Source organism: Pogona vitticeps, chromosome 3 (assembly GCF_051106095.1).
Source record: "Pogona vitticeps strain Pit_001003342236 chromosome 3, PviZW2.1, whole genome shotgun sequence".
Taxonomy (NCBI): domain Eukaryota; kingdom Metazoa; phylum Chordata; class Lepidosauria; order Squamata; family Agamidae; genus Pogona; species Pogona vitticeps.
The window spans coordinates 47,578,850-47,597,124 of record NC_135785.1 but is presented as its reverse complement, the minus strand read 5'-3'; the positions used below and the strand labels follow the sequence as shown (position 1 = coordinate 47,597,124).

At 41.4% G+C, this 18,275-nt stretch overlaps 1 protein-coding gene and 1 long non-coding RNA gene across 3 annotated transcripts in view; one reads left to right on the top strand and one right to left on the bottom strand.

The window, feature by feature from the left end:
- Window positions 1-386: 386 nt before the first annotated feature.
- ETV5 (ETS variant transcription factor 5) overlaps window positions 387-18,275 on the bottom strand; it is a 58,684-nt gene continuing 40,795 nt past the window's right edge. For both annotated transcript variants that reach the window (XM_020787434.3, XM_072995841.2), the window contains exons 10-13: window positions 14,983-15,051; window positions 14,449-14,618; window positions 3,891-3,992; window positions 387-2,595 (exon numbers count right to left, since the gene is read on the bottom strand). In XM_020787434.3, coding sequence (XP_020643093.3) covers window positions 2,374-2,595; window positions 3,891-3,992; window positions 14,449-14,618; window positions 14,983-15,051 — 563 coding nt within the window. In that variant the 3' untranslated portion in view covers window positions 387-2,373. The remainder of the gene's footprint in view (window positions 2,596-3,890; window positions 3,993-14,448; window positions 14,619-14,982; window positions 15,052-18,275) is intronic.
- Window positions 9,393-18,136, top strand: LOC144587863 (uncharacterized). Its single transcript, XR_013543049.1, has 4 exons — window positions 9,393-9,478; window positions 10,096-10,207; window positions 14,160-14,218; window positions 18,043-18,136. It is a non-coding gene; the product is annotated as an uncharacterized LOC144587863 (long non-coding RNA).

Here is an 18,275-nt window from a genome sequence, read left to right as displayed (position 1 = left end):
TGATTCAGTGATCATGTTCTAGTACAACGTTGTATGCTAAGCTACAGGAGTTCAGCCTGATTCTGAGTTGAGGATAAAAGTTTTTGGGAAAGGGAACAGTCTTTAGTTGTGAATAAATATTGGGTTCTCAGAACAAAACAATTTGTGATGACAGATATTATGTGAGAACTGTTAATCTCAGGAATTGCTCTTAAAACAGCAGGTCATCCTTCTGCATGAATTTGCAGAAATATGATGTGTTATCTTGTGGAGACTACAGTTCAATGCAGAATATGTTGGGCAGGAAGCATAAGCCTGGAGATGCAAAGGCTTAGAGATCAAGGAGCAACAATGCCCACCTTAGTCCATGTCTACATGGCTGTGTCCAAAGAGAATGAGACACAGCGTTAGCAGTGCCTGAACAGAAAGCAAACAATCCTTTATTGTACACAGTACAGAATGTAATGCAACTTTTGCAGGAGATATCTTATATAGCCCTGCTCAGGCAATAGTCATTTCACACCAATCCTCAGATTAACCCTTTCTCCATTATAGACTTCCCAAACCAAAACTGAACAAGAACAAACAGCTAACCCCAATGTAAAGCCTTGGGGTACATTGGGGCAGCAGCAGGATCTGCTGCCACCCTGTGCTTTGTGACAGGCCACTTGATACATTCTGGGGAGAGTTGCTGAGTCGTCTACAAAGAGTTAATCTTCATCCTTTTTTTAAAAAAAGTGAAGTTAGTCAAAAACCCAAACAAAGATAACAAGGCAGAAAAAGAAATTCTATACAGCATTTACAACAAAACATGGAGCCTGTATGGAAAAGTATGCATATCTGAGTGAAGCATGTTATAGCTGCATGCCAACGATGCTCATAAGAAGGAAAAGGTGGGATTTCCAAAGGTCCCAAGGTTATTTTACACACACCTGTATGTATGTATATGTGTGTGTGTGTGTGTGTGTGTGTATGAATGTCTGTATATAATATACTGAGCAACTTGGACCTTTGTCCCTTATCTCATTTTTTTTACAAACCCAGGTTAATTTTTTTTCTTCAAAAAGAAGAGACCTCTTAACATACCCAACTGGCATAAAGCATCTGAAAGAGGGTAATGCAACTTTCAAATTAAGCTAAAATAGGTCTGTTGCACCTGTGTGGCTTGTAAGCTCACTGAGAAAAAGGTAGTTCAGCAGTAAAAAGAACTGTGCTACCTTGGGGAAGTTCAGTGGCTAAATTTCTCTCCTTTTATATTACATACCGCTCCCAGCCATACACACACAGCCAAACAGCCTGCATTTGCTGCTGTACAGGAGCATCCTCCAAATACAGAACACATTGTACAAAGTCTCCTTGACAGGATCCAGTGCAGAAATTCTCACAAGGTGGAGCAAGCCCAAGCCAACCCCCCCATGCCCACCTACTAATGCAAACTGCAGTGCCCTTTGCATTGGCACTGCTGGAAGCCAAAAAGGAAAAGGGAAGAATAAAAGCAGAAGGTCAAATTGCCTTGGATACAAAAACCTACAAAAAATCTGATTACAAATGTTGCCCCACAACAGAAAAAAAGAATTTTAGCTAACCCTCCTATGTCCTTAAAAACAAGCTATCCATGTGCAGCCTTGTAACAGAGAGGATGGCCAGGGGTCTGCTGGGCTCATTTGGATCTGGTGCTTAAGTGCTTTGTTGCAGCTTGGAAAAAAAATTTCTTTCGGACCAGTTTCTAGAATCCTCTGCTCATGCTGTCTGGGAGATTTGGGGAGTTGTACGTAGTTACCCAAAATGGCAACTTTCTCAAGCTCATGTTGCTTATTACAGACTAAAAGATCAAATAAAATTAAACTGAAACAAAGAAGGAATCAGAAGCAAAGTCCTTCTTTTGACTGAAGACCTATGCACTGAGAACCCAGTGGGGCTGTGCTAATTCAGCCATGCCAGAAGCACCACCGTAAGCCATGACCTATAGCTTATGCTGCATTGGTTCCCCTTGCTCTCTGCAAATCAAAGCCCTTTCCCATTATACAAGGTAGATACAATAATTTGTGATTGTTACATAGCATATTTTCTCCAAAATGTGTTTTCAGGTCCTGGGAACATGTACATCACACACATGTCCCTTCCGAGAAGGGCCCAGAAGACATCCCACTGGAATGAGCTCTCCATTTATTTGCTGTTCGTGGTGGCAGCTGTTGTAATCAGCAACAGGAGGTCCTACTTGCTCCTAGCCATGCAATTGTCTGTCTTCAAGTTGGAGGGCCACAAAGTTAACTTTAGGCTCTTCTGATTTTATATCTGAAAAGAGCAGTTTTATGAACAGCAGAAGTTCTTTACAAAAACAATTTGCCCTTATTTGGTGGAACCAGAGTCTCTAAGGTCAGCTGCTCAGCAAAGTCAGTAAGCAAAACCTTCAGCATAGGGGAGGTTGCTGCAGTGATCCAGGTCTAGGAGGTATGCAGAATTATCTTCAAAGTGTGTCAGAGGTAAGGTGTCATCCTCATTCACATGGCAGTCTGGTTCAGCTTTTAAAAATGGGCGCTGATTGTCAGGGAAGGCCATGGAGAAGAGGGCATCAGGGTCACAAACAAACTTGTAGACATACCGCTCTCCAGCAACCTGGAACCAAAGAGAGACATTTCCATTAAGGCAATGGCGAGCAGCTTCAAGTTTGTGGGATCTATTTTGTTTACAGAACCCTGAGCAGCACTAATAAAAATACAACAGGGAGGGAGATAGGGAGGTAGTACAGATCATGGGAGTTCAGGGGAAATGGGGTGGGGAGGCAGGAATCAAAGTGGCCACTAAAATGCATAAAGGTCTGTTGAAGGAAACCAGTTAATATTCTTATAGGGCAGGAACACTGAAACCAAGAGACTATTTGCACAGTACAAATTAAAGACACAAGACAAACTAAAGGCAGAGACAGGGCTTTTACAAACATGTAACATTCATATTGAGCTGGAAATCAATAACCCTTGCCAGTCTTTTGCAAACCACTTAAGAGATCTGCCAGTAGATATCTTGTACCTATTCCTGCATTAGGGTGGTACGGCACAGAGCACTAAGAACACAAAGACTTCACACTACCCCTTTTTAGATGCAATATGTTGGAGTGGGGCACACTCAGGCAACAGACAGCCTTTTCTATGGGGAAACAGCATGGCTGTTTCTTTTTTTCTGTTAAGGCTAGATGATGGGGAATAGGAAGGGAGACCTCATTCTTAAAGGGGAGAATCCATGAGTCTGGTCATTTTGAGCTCTCCACTGTGGACTTGGCAGAGAATTTCAGACTAGAGAAGTTGATAGTAGACTGCTAGTCAATTCTAGTTGTGGTGGCTTTGTTACAGAAGTGAAAAATGATAAATATGTGCTACAGACCTTCATTAAAAGACTGTGCTGTTTGCTGTGTACCTTCTGAGTAACCGTAACATAAAAGATACTCTGAAAAAAGTTAGCAGTGATGGTGACTATAACCTCCCAGAACCAACTTCAGATACAACAAGTAGTACTCACTTGTGAGACTTGTGCATTTATATTCCAATAAGCAATTGCAATAGAAATGAGTGTGCCCTTTGGGTGAAAAATCTCATTTGCTCTACAAGGTAACAGTGCATTTTGTAGGCTGGGAAAATGAACTATCCCCATGAGAAAAGTACATCCTCAAAAGAAGATCCGTAGATTGCTCGCATTTGCTGGGGTGTATGTGCTATAAACAGATTGTCAGGAAACAAATTTGCTGGGGTGTACGTGCTATAAATGGATCATCTGGAAAGCTACCAAGAAATGGTGTGCTGGCTCCTTCTCTCAATTAGGCAGATGGATGAGGGAGGGAGGCTATCTTTGTGCCGATGCCGACTGTTTCCTTACAGTTGCACTGTTCCCACGTAGCAGAGATGTTCAAACCTACCTACCTTTTGCATTATGCCTTTTTCATAGTAGTAGCGAAGGGAACGGCTGAGCTTGTCATAGTTCATAGCTGGACGATTTTTCTGGATTCCCCATCGGCGAGCTACCTGAGAAGGCGAAAAATACAACCATGAAGCTCTGCCAAGCCTGCCTATTTTCTGCTATAACTTAGAAGTACTGTATTAAATTGTTTAGGATCAAGTTACTTATGGAGATATAAAAATCAGAAATGCCAACCATGGTACAGTGGGGTCTCTACTTAAGAACGTCTCTACTTAAGAACAATCCAACTTAAGAACAGCTCCATTTCCTAAATTTTGCTTCTACTTGAGAACAGAAATCCAAGATAAGAACAGGAAAAAAACCTTTCCTGCTCTTTTTTTAACCTTAGGTCATCTTAGGATAAAAAAAAAAAAATTCTCCCCCTAGTGGTAGAGTACGTATTAACCAGCTTTGCATTAGTTCTTATGGGAACTAATGCTTCAATGTACGAACGCACCTCTACATAACAAAAAAAACAGCCAGAACGGATTAATTGGTTTTCAGTCCATTCCTATGGGAAATTTTGCTTCAACTTAAGAACGTTTCAACTTAAGAACACCATTCCAAAACGGATTAAGTTCTTAAGTAGAGGTTCCACTGTAGTTTCTATGGATGGAAAAGAGCAGATACGGATTAAATGGTTTTCAATGCATTCCTATGGGAAATGCAGATTCAACATAAGAACTTTTCAACTTGAGAACCACCTTCCAATACGGATTAAGTTCTTAAGTAGAGACCCCACTGTATTGCAACAATTTCCATAATTTAGTATGAGGGCTCTGGTCTTTTTTTGTAGAAAATATCTGGCTACAGAGTAATCATAGATCCTTTAGCCACAGATTGGGGGAATCAAACATGACACTGGGATTTCACAGGTATTTGAGCCAGCACACCTTTCTATTAAGTTTGCTGGGAATAATAATTGCCTCTGATTGACTGCTATTGCATATTCCAATGTAAAGTCTCTTCCAATATTTCTACTGTGTTTCCCCGAAAATAAGACAGGGTCTTACATTAATTTTTGCCCCCAAAAATGCATTAGAACTTATTTTCAGGGGATGTTTAATTTTTTTCAAAATCTATATTTATTTAAATATAGTAATGTCATCATCTTCTGGTTGCTGCACAATGCTGCACAATGGTGGAGGGTGGGGCTTCACTTAACTAGGGCTTATTTTTTGGGTAGGGCTTATATTACGAGCATCTTGAAAAATCATACTAGGGCTTATTTTCAGGTTAGGTCTTATTTTCAGGGAAACAGGGTAATTGCAGAACATATGGGATTTTGTCTGATGATTATTCCAGTAACCTGTATTCACACTGAACAAGGAGGTCAGAATTCCTCAAAATCATTCACTCCTCTTACTCATTAAGGAACAGAATTACAGATAATGGCTCTATACCTGAACCATACTGTACTTATTGTAGCTAATATTAGCATCCGTTACTTATAGTGGCAGCAAGGCCTCTGAGCTGAAGATCTAGGTTTTTATGTTTTCTTCCACCATAACATGTGATTACATCTGTCAATGAACCTTGAGCATATATACTTAAAAAGTTTTACTGAAAATGGAATGCCATAATCAATAGAGGGGGTATTATAGGAATGTAGTGTCCTGTCTCATCCACATAACTTTCACCTAAATGAATAATGTACAGTACTGAGATCAGTGGGAGATGTCGTCTTGCAGCATTCATCATTTGCATAATTCACAACCAGTATATATGGCGTACGTTTAACACAGACAACTGACATCTAACAAATCTAATAAAAAATTCACCCTTTGCTAGGCCTGTCCAAAGATGCTGATGTTATTTTCTTTCCCAGCCATCATCTATAAAGAGGGCAGGGAACCTGTGACCCTTCAGATGTTACTAAACTCCAACTCCTGTTAGTCCTGCTAACAGTGTCAAGTGTGAAGGATGATGGGAATTGTGGTCCAACAATAACTGAAGAGCTACAGGTCCCCCGCCTTGACTTACAGGAGACCGACACAAGTGCACCATTTAACTACATGTAGCTTTCAAGAAGACCAAAGCAGCAAATACCTTCCAACATCAGTTAGCTAACATAAGCACATACCAAGAGATGGGAGGAACCATATCTCTTCTCTTGGATTACTTGCTTTGCAAGATCGTCGAGAAACAGCCAGGTTCTGTTGGCCAAGGGATTCAGTATCGACCACTGGACCATTAGCATGTCATGCTTATTGACTGCAATGGAAACCACAGCCAGCAAGATATGATTGAGAAACCTAACTAAGACACAAGTGAGCTCTTAATGGGTGTCAAGAGCACTGATTCAATTCCAATATGATTCTGGAGCAGTCATGTAGAGGGGATTACTCATTTCAGCTCTCTTTGGGAGCAGGATCTGATGACATAAGCCTGTTGCCAACCAACCCACTATTTCCCTGGGGAGTTCTGGAATGGACAATCAGCCAAGTGCTCAGAGAGATTAATGGGATTTCCTAGCACTAAGTGCACTGAGGCAATCTGAATCCACCTGAGGCACTGCAAAAGCCCACAGCAGTAGTCTGAGCCAAATACAGAGGATGTTTCCAATGCCTTCAGCAACTAAACAGATTTCTATATTAACATGGCACACCAGTCAGACTAGTTTCTCTTTCAAAACACAGAAACAGGGAGGAAGTGAGAGGCATGGATGAATTAAATGAGGATATCATCTTTAGAGAAGCTGAAGACACTCATTCAGTGCTATATATCACTCTGGCTCCTGCACATAGCACTCTCCTCTCCCTCCACATTCCTGTTCCATTGTCTACTACAAGGTTTCCAGTTTAGGCCATAGGAGAAGTTAAGAGCAGAGGTGCTGGTTAATTCCCTTTCATGCTCCTCTTTCTCCTGTCAGTCATCCCAAACCTTTTTCTTTTGTTCTCACAACCCAAGGAAAAATGCAGTAGTGTGGTGTTTCTGTACATGAGTATTGCAAACATAATGAACCTCCAGAGATGTGAACTTTTTTTCTTTATCAGCTAACAAAACTGTAAGAAGAGTGACAGAAACTCGACCCAAATTGGATGATATATGTAAATTAATCACCAACACTCTGCCAAAGCAGGAGTTGCTTGCAGGAAAAATTGAAGTCATACAAATGGCTCATCAAAGCAAAATGGATCAGAAACATATATCGTTATTGACCAAGACAGAAGTTCCAAAGCCCTAAGACAACAGCTCTGGATATGCAGTCTTTAAGTCCCTAAACCAAGCTGGTAAGGGCCTGTCTCTCTCAGGAGAAGCCTAGTGATTCCTGCTATCTCCAGCTCTCCCTCTGTCTTACTCAGCCAGAGTTTAGCATCACAGCCCTCCCCCTCAAGATTTCCCCACCCAGTGAGCTGAAGTCTGTAGGGGCTATATTTAGCAGAATGAACAGTATATCCATTACTGCAGTGGCAGTGGAAGAAAAAGAAGAAAGAAAAACCTTGTTCTGTTGCTCTGTTTTTGTGCTAACACACTGCAATAGGCTCTTAATGGCACACGGAATCAACCCTCCTCTAAATGGTTCCACAGTGGAAACATGTTCAGTTACATTATGCATGTTCAGACACAGGCTCATTGCATATGTACGTAGCAACAGGAAAAGAGCTGAGAGTGCATTGCCAATGTAAAGATTTGAAGCAGCCCTGTAGTGATTATTATGTAATTATCTTCCAGCATCCAGGCTTTGATTAAAATTAAAACCCTGCAAGGACTTCCCTTTACTGCTATGCAGCATGGTGCAGAAAACCACAGACTCCTTCAAAGCCCCTCTCATCCTCCCACTGGACATTGTTGTCAGAAAGCAAAGGCTGTTAACATCATCTGCCCTTTATTCTCTTTTAAAGAGCCCACTGCTTCCATTTTTGGGGGGCAGATGTGGAGGACAGAGCTCTCTCTCTCTCTTTGTACAGGGAGTGCAGGCCTTACAAATCTCATTGCTCATCTCCCACTCCTACCTCCTTGGCCTTCGCTCCAAAGGAAATGGCTAGGCAGCAGAGATTTACAGCAAAATGATTTTTTAGATCAAAGCAGTGTCTTTTTCGCAATGGAAGGCAACTGAACTAGAGACGATGACAGACCTTTGACTAGAGGAGATTGCCAAATTGTTATTTGAAAAGAAGAAGAAGAAGAAAGCACAATTTCCATGCAGAGTGTACTGTATATTATGGATAATTACCCACTATGCACTGCTTGGCTGTGCAGCTGTTTTCAATTATTAGTCAAACAGCTTCCTTCTTGGCATCGTTCAGCACAACCCAGTTCGCCACAAGAGTCTTCTCAGTAATTTCTGGGGTTTATTTACAAAACCAGTGTCTCCACAGGGTGACAAGAGAGCAAAGCTTACGGCGACAGTGGAAATTAGCAGGAAGCCTTTTCTGAGCTCCAACTAAGTATCTGAAGTTTAGTGAGGGAAGCTTCCAAAAAAGGTGGGTGGGAGGGAGAAGGAGAAAGGGATGAATCAGTAAAAATAGATGTGACGACACAAGAAATCCATCCCTATAACATATGCTAGGAAGTGAATAGGTGTAATAATATAAACAGCCATGCTGCCCTGTCACAATATGACTTAAAACCTATAATGATGGTAAGATACAACGACCAGGATACAGAACACTGGAAATGCAAATCTCCAAAGAAACACAGACTGAAGTACAATACTAGAAATTCAGAATCCAACATAGGATTTATGTTTGCTCAGCTGTGTACAAGACTTGGGTAATGTTATTTTAGGGTTCCAGATTAAACTTCACAACAGGCCGGTCAGTTCATCTATTTTAGATTATCTTAATCTTAGAACTGCAGAGCAGGAAGGGACCCTGTGGATCGTTGAGTCCACCCCCTGTCAGGGAGGTACAGTGGCAAATCTAACTCCCCACCTTCCATTTTGCAGTCAGATGCCTAAACTACTGAGACATCCTTCGTTCATCCTTCGTTCACATATCAGCAGAAGAAAACAAGTAACATTGTTCCACAGGTGCATTAAAGAAAATGCAAAATGTCCCTGTTATTGAAAGTGAGTAGCAAAAAGACAAAACAAAACAAAAAGCCACCCTTTTTTTTGATAACAGTCAATGAAATAGTTATTTATATTTACTGCAGAGCTGAAGAGTTCTCTTGCAAGGACACACATACTTTGTAATTTCAAATGACACTCCTTGATTTTGCTGCTACATTATTTGTGGGAGGGGAAAAGGTCTAAAACAAATAAATGAACCAAACTTTCATCATCACTTAGTTAAAATGTTAAGAATATTAAGAATATTTCTTATCTGCATAAACTAATAAGCATTTCGACACCCAAGGTAAACAGTAGCTCTTGATTTATGTCTAGTTATGTTGTATATACTGTATTTCCAGCATTTGTATCATCAGTGTTTTCTCTTTTGACTTGTTCACTGTAAATATATAAATACAATATGTAAAGTAACTTATTTTTTCACTACCGTTCTTTGCCTCCTTGCATATATTTTAGGGATAGATTTCTTACACTTCCAGCTTTGAGGAAAGAAGAACATAATTTGTACCCACTAATTTGGAAATTGTGAGAAAGGTCAGTGAGTTGTGCCAAGAGACCAGGTTGGAGATGGGAAAGAAAGAGGAAATGGAATCCTACTACTATCCATCTCACGTGCTGCCTATTTTTACATTTGAACATTTCAATAACTTTTGTAAAATTCTGTGCCGCATCTCATACCTTTCCTCAAGAGCTAATGAGAAACAGCAAAGAAACAGGACAAAAGGGCCATAGAATGGATGTAAAAGTGACAAAATAAATTCCTGCTTTCTCTATCCCAGGTCTTAATTTATATCTTTACAATTTTTTAAAGTTCATGCAGGTACAACTAGTACTCAGTTGCACACAGAAGCTTCATGCTCCCGACCTGCCTACAGCTGTGCTGAACTTCTAAAACATCTCCCCAAAAGACAGTCACACAAAACAATACTTCATGTAGAAAGATGAAGACAGGGATTCCTGTCTTTGAGACAATGTTTTATTTTTAAAAAGACCTTTCTCTTCAGACAGGCTTTTCCTTAGTGACTGGCAGTCTGATTGGGATTTTGTGCTCTGTTGCTTTTGAATGTGTTTTTAGTACTGATTATATTTACTATTTTTAATATGATACTTGTTTAATTCTTTTAAAATATTTGTACACTTACTTTTTTTAGCTTTTATATACAGTATTTTCCTTCTATGAGGAGAAAGGCAGGGTAGAAGAAGAAAAGGAAGAAGACGACGGCGACACTTTGATGTCCAGTCATAGCTTTACTACAAATCAGGGTATGTCTATTGAATTCTAAAGGTAGCTTTCATTTCCATTTTCAAGCAGAAAGAGAATAAAAGTTCCGTGGAAATGGCCATGAGCCATAAACTAATAATTATATGTCTAGAGTTTCATGAATCTCTTACATAAGAGCTTTTCTAGCATAGTGCATCCCTCCTACTCCACTGTTCAACAGTAAGAAACCAGTTAGACTTACTATAATGACAGATTAAGCTCCTTCCCACCCGAAAATGTTACTGGAAACTCATGCAGCATGTAGAAAGTACAGTAATCAAAGGCACAAGATATTGTTGTTATTTAACTTATTCTGACTTATGACAACCCTTTCCAGGGTTTTCTAGGTATAGACTACACAGAAGTGGTTTACCATCCCCTTTTTCTTGGGGCACTCTAGGACTGTGCAGCTTGCCTGAGGCCACACGGTCCGGCTTTTCTCCCAGGATAAGAACTGAACTCACAAACTTTGGTTCCACAGTCAGATACCTAAACCACTGAGCTATCTGGCTAGTTATTTATTGATTGAATTTATATTCTAACCTTGAGACCATGTGTGATCTCAGAGCAGTTCTTAACAATCAAAGGGCAATAAATACAATTAACAAGAACAAAACAAAAATCCAGAAATGTCGGCGACAATGATCAAACGGCCAAGCCCCAAAGACATTTTTGAGAAAGAAAAGATTTCAATGAGCTCTGAAAACTGTATACTGTTTAGATCCAACTCAAGTTCAGAGTGGGTATCCTTCTACAACTCTTGCTGGGATGTCTCTTTGAGAAGCACACTTTTGCCAACGACAGTACCTTCAGGCAGGCCTGTATAATTCAACTCAAACCCCAACAGGGTTTTTGGGGAAGGGAGGTTCTTTGACGACTCAGAATCAAATAATTTAAAAAGGGAAATAAAGACGTGATAGAAAAACAAAAGCAAGGCTAACAGATGCATGAGAGCATTTTGAAAAATCAATAAATGGCTCAATCAATTTCAGCCACTCTCACCTGTCACCCAAAGATAGCTTCTTGGCAAGGATCCCCTTAATTCCCCACAAAGCACTGATGCTGCACAGGAGCATAGGAATACTGCCTGCTCTAGGTTTGGAACTGGGTTTAGGAGGAGAAGGCGTGTTTTGCCCCCTCCTGAAGTGGGTGCCCTGATCTCAGATAACCTATTTGGTGCAGAGGCATATCTTTGGGTCTTATCTTCTCCCTCCCAGCTTGGCACAAGAGACAAGAAGTGCCATCTTTTATGGCTGTGTACTTATTTCCAGCCACTGCACAGCAAAAACAAATCCCAGGTGCCAACCAAAGTTTGCAATTGGAAGTTTATGTAACCTAGAGGTGGGCATAGTGCAGCTCAGAGCTACTACATGAAGCCCCTCCCTCCAGCAATTCCCTGTTCTCCAGATGATATGGGCCAACATGGCACTCTCAAGAGAAGGTGACTGGCCCTTTTCAGTGCTTGATTCAAGTAAGTAAAGGCTGTTTATGGGAAGCCTTTAATTCAAAATGGGAAATGACTGTTCAGCTCTAAATCAGATGTGTAGACATGGTGAAGGATGACATAGGGCTGGAGGGCAGTTGTAACCCTCCATTGTCAAGAGAGGCAGGTATAGCTCCCATACTTTTTGAAGTTGCTATTCTTTATTGAGATCTCAAACTCATATCTTTCACCATGCTACAATGAGGGGAGTGAGTGGAAATGATTGAGCTTTGTTGATAACTGTACAGCATTTCCAATACACATGCATGAAGTGTACTGATGGAGCCCTCAACTCATCAATTCCCACCCTCCAAATCAAAGCCATGGGTAATCTTGTGTAATATATCGCTTCAGTTATCAGACTGAGACTTGGGAAGTCCAGGTTCTAGTCTCCACTAAGCCTATGAAATGCACTGGCTGACCTTGGACTGGCCACTATCTGTCATCTTGACATGACTGATACAGTATGTGGATGCTTTGGGGAGAAGAGCTATATAGGCCACCCTGGGATGACAGGAGGAAATTTGGAATATAAATGAATGAATCTGAAAAAGTGAGCAAGGGACAAATGTGATTAAACAAGTGTTTTCTATTTTACCCAGCAATGTGCTAGGCTGATAAATTCAAAAACACCTCCCATCGCAGATGTTGCAATGGTGCTTTAGAATCACTGCCCCATGCACAGTGTTTTGCATCTAGAGCAATTACGTTTTATGTCTAATAAGATTATGTAATCACAACAGCTCAACAAGAGAGTCTTAAGGATTGCAATAACTGAGACAGGGAGTCATCCCTGGTGAATGATCGGGCACAGCAACAGCCAAAACAAACAGATGTTTGCTCAATGTCTTCAGCAAAAAAAAAAAAAAAACTGTGGAAGCCAGGCCTTTTTTGCCATCTGCTCTGTGGGCTCCTCACATGATCACACTGAAGGCTGGGGAATATTCAATAAACTGATTTATACAGGGACAGAAATGGCTTAGTTTGCAGCTGCTGTGCCTGCTGTGGCAGCCCTGGGCATCATTCACAGTGAAAACTGGCATTTGCAACCATGCATTAGTTAACAACTAGGACTCACTAGGGAGATGGAGGCTGCTTGCACAAGAAAAGTCTCCTCGCCCTTATCAAGGTACTGCATGGATTGCCACAGTATGTACCACTGCTCGGCAGCAGCTTTAGGTTGCCATACAAAGCACCAGTAAGAGTTACTCTATTGGTGTGAAGCAGTGGTTCTCAGGGATGTTGGCAAATCTTTGGATCAGTTTCCTGAGTCCGAGTCTTTGGTACGAAGTCCGAGTCCTATTAAAAACAAGTTTTCCCCAGAATAAAGGGAGAGTGTGGGTGGGTTCCGAGTTGCAAGTTGAGTCCTAGTCATTGAGAAGAAAAGCCCAAGTTGAGTCATTGGTGCAACTTAAGTCTGACTTAACAGCGAGTCCCATGACTTGAGTCCCCATCCCTGGTGGTTTCCAACCTGGGGGTTGCAGAGTGTCTTCTGGGGGTTGTGATTCTCTTTTCATGCCTTGTAGCCTTTGTTAAATAATTTTTTTCTTGACCTTTCGGAGCAAGCTATTAAAAGTGAGCAAGTATGTGCGTGTATGTATGAAAAACAGGCCCGTTTGGGGGAGAAAGAAGCCTTTACTTTCTGAGAATGAATGCCTTTTCTATATTAAAAATGTGAACACGGCTGATGTATGTCGCAGGTTACTTGGCTATTATAAAAGGGAGTTGTGACTAAAAAAAAAGATTGGGAACCTCTTGTGTACAGGGAAAAAAAGGGTGAAATGTGTACATTCCCCACAAGGAGATTAGACCGAAGAAAGGTTCATTTATGGACTTCTAATTCCAATGAGATGCTAGAAATTACAGTCAAAAAATAGGAACATTTCAAATTTCCCAAAATGCCGGACTAGATAGCTCTTTGGTCTGATCCAATACAGCTTTTCTTATACAGCATCTTTGTGTGAGGGCGATGCACTCCCAGCCTTCCACATGCCAGTTATGTCCTCTCGCAAAAGTATGTCTACTCTCATATAAAGCTCCTTGTATGTTCAAGCTTTCTTGAATCAATAAGGCATCATGGCTTTTTGCCTTTATTGGCCCCAGTCAACTATGGCCCACAGCCTCCAGCCAACCACAAAGCTGTACAGAAGCTTATTTATAGTGCCTGGGTTGCCAGCCCCAACAAATGCAGAAATTAGAAAACTAACAACAAATATTTCATATCTAACTGGTGCATGTGCAACTTTAGGAGTAAAAGACACTTAGTTTTCCACCACTTTGGCAGAGGCTATCCCTATCCCTAGCCTATGCTTTCTATATGCCATTCATCTGGTATTGGCCAGTATTGACACTCCCTCACAACAGCAAGTAAAGCTTTCATACTTGTTGCCAAGTAGGGATCATGGTAAAATTAGCAGCAGCAGCATTTCATGTCAGCCAGCCTGAAGTTTCTTCCTGATTTTCTCTTTCAGCACAGTGCAGAGCTGGTTAGCAGAAAACAATTTAAACACTTCCTGTCCATTTGTTACATGTAAGTACAGCTGTCCCCAGTTTTGTGCCCTCCAGGTAAAGCCTCCTACACCATCCCTTTCCAGGACAGAAAACTGGGATAGTCCAGCACTTCTAGAGATCTCTGGATGGAATAAGACTCCTTTGATGTACTTCATCCATTCTGTTGGCTATTAATTCAACACTTTTTATTATTGAGAGCAAAACACTGAAGCATCAACAAAATTTGAGGGAGCTGTCTTGGAAATTTACCTCTTCTGGCTCAATCAGCTTGAATTCCATTCCTCTGCCAGTCCAAGCAATGAAGTGGGCATTGGCTGGATCATCAAGAAGTGTAACGAGGAACTGCCACAGCTGGAGTGAACCTCGTCTCTGATAAGGAGGCCCTTCACGATATACTGCGGGTTCTTGCTTAACTTTACCTGTTTACAAAAATATACACCAATTAGAATGGACACTTTAAAAGCTGCATCTTTTTGTCCTATTTCTCAAAGTGGCTGCAGCATTGGCTGTTTATACTTCCATGTAGAAATGGGCCATGTAGCAGCTGACTGTGAAAGGCACTAGCTAGCTAGCTAGCAGTGCTCTGCTGTCCAATTCATAAGAACCTAGCTATCTTACTGAAGTCTTTATCTCTCACAGATTTCTCTTATGTGATACAAATCAGGCAGAATTTGTTGAAGCAGATAGAAAGGGTGTTTTTTGGCTACCCCATATCTCGATCTGTTTAGGTTCACTGAAATCTATCCTGCCCAACCCGTGAAATGCGTGTCAACAGCCCTTTACCTTCTATCCTCTCTGGCACAACACAGGTGTCATCGAAGTACAATCGGGCATCTTTGTCATAGGAAAACCCTAGTAAAGGAGAAGAAATATTTATTAGCTTAAAGATGCTAAATATGATATTTTTTTCCCAGAGTTTAGAAAAGTTACTCTTTTTCAGTACAGCTCCCATGATCCACAAGCTAGTATAACCAGTGGCTGGGGAATTCTGGAAGCTATAGTCAAAAAAGTAACTTTCTAAGCTCTGATGCTTTGCAATGCATATTCTGCTCCCACCTCCTCTCCCACACACTATTAGGCTGCTTTCTTGTGCTTTATTTGCTGGCAGCAATGACAGGCACTTAGCCAGTTATTAAAGTCAACAAGTAAGGCCTCAAAATGCTTACTTGTACATATGCTACCTGCTGCTCCTACAATTCTGAGGGTTGGTCTGGCTAGGAGGATTCTACTGGGCTGGTTTCACAAGGAAGCATAAACTGCAAGTGCAGGGGAAAGTGTTGCACACAAAGTAATACCAAAGCAACTTTGGCTTCTCTTGCTGCAGTCTCTCCTCTGGGTGTTGTTTCCAATGGCACCACCAGACTCCAGTTTGCCACTTAGACTGGCAGGAACAAATATGGACTCTCACTAGAAGAGGGTGGGCAGTGTGCAGTCTGTCAGCTGCATGTAGTCTTGTGCCATTATTGTGGCTGTCAGCCCTCTCTCATGGGATGGTGGTTTTGCAAATGCAAACAAATGGTTTTGCCTCTCCTGGAGACCTTAGGGAGCATTAAAATGAGCAAACTAAATAGAACATGTCGGGGAGAAAGCAAAATCAGCACATTGAGCTTCCACATAGAAAACCACAAGTGGATATCTAGTCCACTTTTCACAATCTGTGACAGGCCCGCCAATGAAGCTCATCCCTGCAGTGAAAGGAGAACAACTCTTAAGAGATCCCAGCAACATTTCATTCCTGTTCCTTTGGGTGCTGCTTGAAGTAGCTGCAATGAGTTTACTGATAACTCTGCCCCAGAGCTTGGGAAAGTTATCTTTCAGGCTACAGCTCCTAGGATTCCCTAGCAAGCATGGCTGATGGAGTTTTAGTCCAAGAAAGTATTTTTTCTAAGTTCTGTAACCAAGACAAGCTAAAGGAATCTTTAAATTTTGATGTGATGGTTTCGCCTGTGACAAACAACCAGCATATGGAAAAAGTTGCACCTTTGGACTACGGTCCCCCCGATCTCCCTTCCACTATAGCTGTGACTATGCGGACTAAGGCACTCTGGGAGTTGTAGTCTAAGAAAGTAAGTTTCCAAAGCTCTGCTTTATCCTCTGTATAGGTAAAAATAAAGGTTCTCCTTGACGTTTAGTCCAGTTGTGTCTGATTTTGGGGGGCATTGCTCATCCCCATTTCCAAGCCATGGAGCCAGCATTTGTCGGTAGACAGTTTCCGTGGTCACGTGGCCAGTGTGACTAGACACGGAATGCCGTTACCTTCCCATCATGGTGGTCTCTATTTATCTACTGTACTTGCATTTTTACATGCTTTCGAACTGCTAGGTTGGCAGATATCTTCTGTATACACAAAGGGCGGGGGCTTACTCAGAGAAGCTTCTATTGCAGCCAGACTTTTACTGCAACTGCAACTGCATGACCATCTCATGTACCAAAAGAAAAGGCTGGCCTGACAAAAACCCTTTCTGGGTAAAATGGGAAGACACATGTCCATATCCAGGAAAAGAACTGGTGGCAGACCTACAGAATTTCTGATGGAATCCCAAAGATCATTGACAATCTGCTTATGCAGCAAGAGAAGCAGGCCAACTTTGAGCATGATGAGGATTTTGCAAGATGAAAGATATCATCATCATTTAAATAAAACTGCCTTCCCTGGTCCAGTTAATGTGGTGGTGTCAATCATAATTAAGAGCTTGAAGGCGATACACACACTCACTGCAACTGCCAATTTTCTTTGCCCTGCTAGAAATGGGTAGGAGGACTTGCTATCTATAAAGATTCAGCACAGCCGTCTGCTGAGGAGAGAAAGCTCAGTGTGGCTGCATCTTGTTGCCAGGACAATAGTCTTTTTTGAGCAAGAAAGGATGTCAGCTGCTCTCTTCAGGAATTTGCTGGGCATTTAAGTAGGCCTCAATTCACACTGACCTTTCAGTCTGGAGCTGTATCATTATCTCCGTAATGTAGATGAGAAGCTGAGACTGAAAAACAGCTTTCCCCAGACCACCTCACAAAGTCAGCTGTGAAGTCTGGATGCTGTTATTGGAAGTGACTTTGTGATGCATAATAAGTTAGGGGACCTCACAGGGCTTTTCAGGTACATGAGATGTTCAAAGAGTGGTCTACCATTGTCTTCCCTCAGCCAATTTCCATGCCTGAGTGGGGATTTGAACTCAAGTCTCCTGAGTCCCATCCTGACACTCAATGCACTACACCACATTGATTCTCAAGGTGTGAATGAAAAAAAAAACCCATCAGCTAGGAAACAGCTATCTGAGGGAGGCCAAGAGACAGCAAGAGGAGGAAAGGAAATGCCAAGTGCAGAGGTTATTTGCCAGGAAGCCCCTGGCCAAATCTCATAGAGAAGGGTGGTCACATCACTTTGCATTGTTACAAGGATGATTACAATAAACATTAAAAATGTTGAGTACTTTTAAAGATTATATAAAGGGCTGAAATACAGCTGGTTCTTATAATTGATGTTAGCTGATTTGCACTATTTCCTTGTGCTCCTCCTGTTTTCTAGAAAACAGCTATTTAAGCAGGGACATAAAAGCTGATTATTACTAGTTTCACAGAATCGGAGAGAAGGTTGGAGTTATAGAGGTCATTTAATCCACCCACCCTCCTTTAAGAATCTGTAATGCAGGCTGCAGTTAGAGCAGTCTCAGCATGTTGCTGCTAACCCAATACTTTCAGAGGCAGTCTATTCTACTACTGAACAATTCTTAGGAGGCTTCTCCTAAGATTTGCTTGAACATGGCTTGCTTGCCCCTCTACCCACTGTTTATTTTCCTGTTCTCTAGCGCAACATGGAACTAATTTCCACCATCTTCTATCTTTCAGATACTTGAAGTTCATCATCTCTAGGCCTAATCTCTTCTCCAGGTTGAACATATGCAGCTTTTTCAATCATTCCTCATTAAATCTTGATATCAGAGAGAACAGACTCCCATCTTCCTGCTACTAGAATCATTGCATCCAGCTTTCTTATCCAAACTCCTCAGCTTTATTGTATGTATGTATGTATGTATGTATGTATGTATGTATGTATGTATGTATGTATGTATGTATGTATG